At 31.7% G+C, this 5,066-nt stretch overlaps 1 protein-coding gene across 1 annotated transcript; it reads right to left on the reverse strand.

Annotated features, from left to right (window-relative positions):
• Positions 1 to 1,131: 1,131 nt before the first annotated feature.
• Positions 1,132 to 4,314, reverse strand: LOC143240588 (big defensin-like). The gene is made up of 5 exons (XM_076483274.1): positions 4,161 to 4,314; positions 3,902 to 4,007; positions 3,396 to 3,516; positions 3,094 to 3,221; positions 1,132 to 1,339 (listed from the first exon to the last, which is right to left on the reverse strand). The coding sequence occupies exons 2-4, from the start codon at positions 3,998 to 4,000 to the stop codon at positions 3,097 to 3,099; spliced, it is 345 nt and encodes a 114-aa protein (XP_076339389.1). The 5' UTR covers positions 4,001 to 4,007; positions 4,161 to 4,314; the 3' UTR covers positions 1,132 to 1,339; positions 3,094 to 3,096.
• Between the last annotated feature and the right edge of the window lie 752 nt (positions 4,315 to 5,066).

Below are 5,066 nucleotides of genomic sequence, written 5' to 3' on the forward strand. Positions count from 1 at the left end.
TTTTAAAAATATTTTGTACCCATATAAAACAGATGACGCGCTACTCTGGGTTTATAATTAAATTGGTTGGGGCAGTTGCTTAGTATTGCTGGCGCACAAGAATACAACTAATAATGAAAGAAAAAATTAAGAAAAGGAAGTAAATGTTGGGATGGCACTTACATCATCCCACAGGTAAGAATTAACACATAGTATTTGTTGATGTATATATACGCTGTAACTCGCCTTATGCACCAGATAAACGTTACAATAAAGTTTTTCTTTCACGACATTATTACAAATAATATATTTGACAATATGGCTTCATATTGATCTAAACGTGTATTTATGAATGTGCACAAAATTATAAGAAAATACGAACTAATAACTTATTTACCTCTGTAATGAACTCTGTAGAACAAGAAGGTAGAAATGAACTCTGAAAACAATTCAGACGTCATTATTGCAATTGACAAACTGAAATTTTCGAATTGGCTGCTATCTGTGAGGTTTTATGCGAACTATGGACATTCTATAGTTTATTTTTCCTTCAGAAAATGAATTATTTAAAAAAACAATTACCATTTGAAGAGTAATTCATATAGGTAATTGAAGTGGATAACTTTTAAGATTTTACCCAAAATAAAGCAGATTAGCCACACATACACGATGGAAAGTAACTAAATACTTAATACTTTAACCACATAATTTTTCTGCATTAACTAAATTCCACCTTTAAAAAGTAATTATAAATCATTTAATAAACAACCGTTACATAGGTGGCGAAATTTGAAACTGTGATTAAATCTTTACAGTTTTGCCTTTTACTAGAAGTATTTATTTTTTAAAATCATCTTACCAACCTCGAAAAATACATACGGAACATTACTTCAATATGTGTATTTACCTTAATATGGAGATGACCTTGGAAGAGTAAATTTAATAGGACAACCTCTGATTCTCATGTTTTATAAGTAGACAAATATTCAGCTGGAAACTAACAAATGAAAGGAAAGAAGTCCAGACAAACCTTACCTTATGAGGCCTACTAAAACCTGAATCTTGTAGCCGACTGTGTGTAAGTATCTGAGTATTTGTGATATGTTTATTTAGTGAAATATAACGTAAAAAAAACAAACCCACAAAGCTTACAGATGTTGATACAAACATATTTATTGACTGTCAGATAACGTAAGACATACTTACACACTACGAATATATATATTGGTAAGAAGACATAATACTATCTAGACATTACTAAATTACTCTAAATACCTTGAAAAGTTTAGAACTGTTTACTTAATATGGCTTTAGTTTTCTTGGTTACACCTCAAATTCAGATACTTTGTCAGAGTGCCATCTGTATAATAACAATAAAACGTGATATAGTTTAGCTATTAGTACTATGGAATGTTTAAATAGAATAATTTTCTGTGTAACAACAATAAAACATGTTATAGAATCGTTTATTGTTTTATAGGAATAAAACATAATGTTGTTTGAGTATTAATATTATGTGACCATTTAATAGAATCATTCTAAATATGACAATGAAAATGTGATATATGAATTGCATATGTATTTTTTTTAAATTTCAGACATACTTTTATCGATTGTACAGAGTAAAGATTTTGTTTACTTAGCCACAATGATCCTTCAGGTTTACTTGATTCCTTCAACCAGTGAAGTAAGAACATTGCGAGAACATTTATAACTATTATGAGCTACAAGGAACGTGATTTAACTAATAAAACATTTATAACTATTATAAGCTACAAAGAACGTGATTTAACTAATAAAACATTTATCAAAGAACTGCCAATTTTATAAAGATAAAAAGAAATCCGTAAGGTACAAGCCCATGCAGGGAAGTGTGGTTTATATAGATGAGAGAACAAATGACATAGACATATATGAACGCAACTGTATTGATTAAGAATTGGATTTCATTTTTTATTAACAGAGGTCCTGTTATAATCTGTGTATTGATGATGATGTTTCTTTTTCTCTTAAAAGACTTTTACATCAGAAGATGACTGTCACTAGATGTGTGTTCAAAGACACGACATGGAGGTTTTATACTTTCTCGCAAAGTAGTGAAAACCTGCTACACTGTAGAGTTAGAAAGCAATACTTAATAAGAATAACAAATGGGAAAATGGGTCATAATAGTTAAAAATAGTAGAAAATATAGTGCTTAATAACATTTAAAATACTAGAAAAGATAGTGGTTAATAACATTTAAAATACTAAAAAAAAGTGGTTAATAATATTTAAAATACTAGAAAAGATAGTGGTTAATAATATTTAAAATACTAGAAAAGATAGTGTTAATAATAGTTAGAAAGAGCAGAAAGGGTAGTGGTTAATAATAGTTAGAAAGAGCAGAGAGGTTAGTAGTTAATAATAGTTAGAGGCCTGGCATGGCAAGGTGGTTTAAGGCGTTCGACTCGTAATCCGAGGGTCGTGGGTTCGAATCCCCGTCGCACCAAACATGCTCGCCCTTTCAGCCGTGGGGGCATTATAATGGGACAGTCAATCCAACTATTCGTTGGTAAAAAAGTAGCCCAAGAGTTGGCGGTGGGTGATTATGACTATCTGACTTCCCTCTAGTCTTACACTGCTAAATTAGGGATGGCTAGCACGGATAGCCCTTCAGTGGCTTTGCCAAAAAACAAACAAATAATAATAAAAACAGTAAAAAGGTTAGTGATTAATAATAGTTAGAAACAGCAGAAAGGATAGTGGTAAATAATCCTCGAATGAAGTGACTAATAATGTATTTATTGTACTGCTTCTAGCACGGTCTGCTATTTTAATTTACTGAACAGTAAAATTCTATTACCTATGCCAAGGGATTGACTGTCAATCACTCACGGCGAGAAATGTCTCCAACTATGAAATACAGAATACAGGGATCTAACGCAGAGTCAACCTGTGTGGTAGTGATAGCAAGAAAAAGAGAAATAGTTGTAATGACGAAAAGGTTATTCCAATTATTAACACAATTCGTTACTTTTATTGCGCCATCTCTTGGCAAGGATAAAGATATTTGTCTATATTAAAAGTGTAAGTTCTCAATAGGTTAATAAAAACTTTTACTATGAAATTTACCTGTTAGCGTGGTCTGCAGCAAAAGTATCTTCCACATACAGCACTGTGGTGAGAGTCCACATATTCGTGACGAAAACATTTTGACCTACACCAGCCTCTGTTGCCAGCACAGGAATGGTTATCAGAAGCTTTTCATAGCTAAGAATTCACCAGCGAGAAAAAAAAGTGTACATCGAAGTTTTAACTTAATATGTTTATTACTTGCTGTCCTTTCGTTAGATAAGCATTAAAACAAAAACATACAAGAACCTGATTTCTGTAAAACTAGTTATTTTGACTACAGAACAACTTAGAAAGGATACAGGCTCGTCTTATATTTGCAGCAGTAACGGCAGCGACACCAACTAAAGCGACCAGATAAGCCCAAACTGAAGGCCCAACAGTTGCTCCAATGTAAATTGCTGGAATGAGAGGATTTCGTTTCTAGCAAAAGGAAAAACAACTTTATCAAAAGAAAGAGAAATCGACTTTAAGACCATTAATAAAATTACAATAATTATCATATATATAATAAAGAGAATATTCACAAAAATATAAATCACGAGTAGAAACAAAGAGAAGTGTCTTAACAACAATAATAATCAACGTATCTAGTGTTATTTGTTAACGTACTGTTAACCTGATAAACACCAGTCGTATCTAGTGTTATTTGTTAACGTACTATTAACCTGAGAAACACAAGTCGTATTTAGTGTTATTTGTTAACGTACTGTTAACCTGATAAACACCAGTCGTATTTAGTGTTATTTGTTAACGTACTGTTAACCTGATAAACACCAGTCGTATTTAGTGTTATTTGTTAATGTACTTGTCTGAAAAGATTCTCTTCCATCTTCTTCCCAATACTGTCTGTTGGAAGTAGAAGTAACAACATGTAGAACACAGCAATACCGATGTTTCCTTTCATTGTGTTTCTGTAAAACAATAAACATTATACGTCATAAAGTTACCAAGTGTACAAGAATAAAGCTAGTTTAATGCTCACAGAAAGAACTTTATAAATTTAACAACGATATATTTTTTTAAATAAATGAACAAGTTTTGATTTAACCCAAGGTACTACTTACGTTGATACCAATCGCCGTAAGTACTTTAGAATGTTTTGATTGCTTTACTACGATCCCTTTTAAAACATTTACCAGTCTTGTTGACGGAATTATGTCAGAATGGCAATTGAAAAGAACAATGAAATTCTGACGTTTTAAACATACGAAGGTGGTTTGTTCTAAGAAGTACAACTTGCCACTTTTCTGGAAATGTTAAGTTTGTTTATTCTAGCGGGAAATTCCATAGAAGTTAGACAAATATACACGTTTATTTTGTAACCAGTTCTAGGCTTTGTTCTTTAAATCGACTTAATGATCGACTCTCAAAATATTTTTCAAATGTAAGAGTAATTTTATTTTCAGAATTTCTTCGAACGTGCTACTAGATATTACAAAAATGTTTTGAATATTCGTTGTTGGGAATATTTTCAGTGAGAAATATAATAAATGTTAGAGTATCAAAGTGACACTCCATAACTGCAGAGTAGCAGTGTAAGTCACCGTTACCAGTTATAAGTCATCCTAACAAATTACAGTGTAACAATGTAAGTCAACATCCAGATCTTTTGAGTAGTAATATAAGTATTACTGACGATTACAGAGCAACAATAAAAGTGACCTCCATGAATTAAATAGTATCAATGTAAGTAACACCCATAGATTACCGTCTACCAATGTAAGTAACAACCATAAATTACAGTCTAACAATGTAAGTAACGCCCACGGATTATCATCAAGCATTGTACGTAACACCAATACATTAGAGCCTAACAATGGACTACAGACTAATAATGTTAAGTAACCCTAAGTAATTTTAAACTATGTAAGTAACACGCATAGATTGCAGTCTAACAATGTAAGTAACTCTAGTATATTACAGTCTTACAATGTAACACCCATAGATTAAAGACTAATAACACTGCACAA

The sequence above is a fragment of the Tachypleus tridentatus genome, chromosome 13 (assembly GCF_004210375.1).
Source record: "Tachypleus tridentatus isolate NWPU-2018 chromosome 13, ASM421037v1, whole genome shotgun sequence".
NCBI lineage: Eukaryota > Metazoa > Arthropoda > Merostomata > Xiphosura > Limulidae > Tachypleus > Tachypleus tridentatus.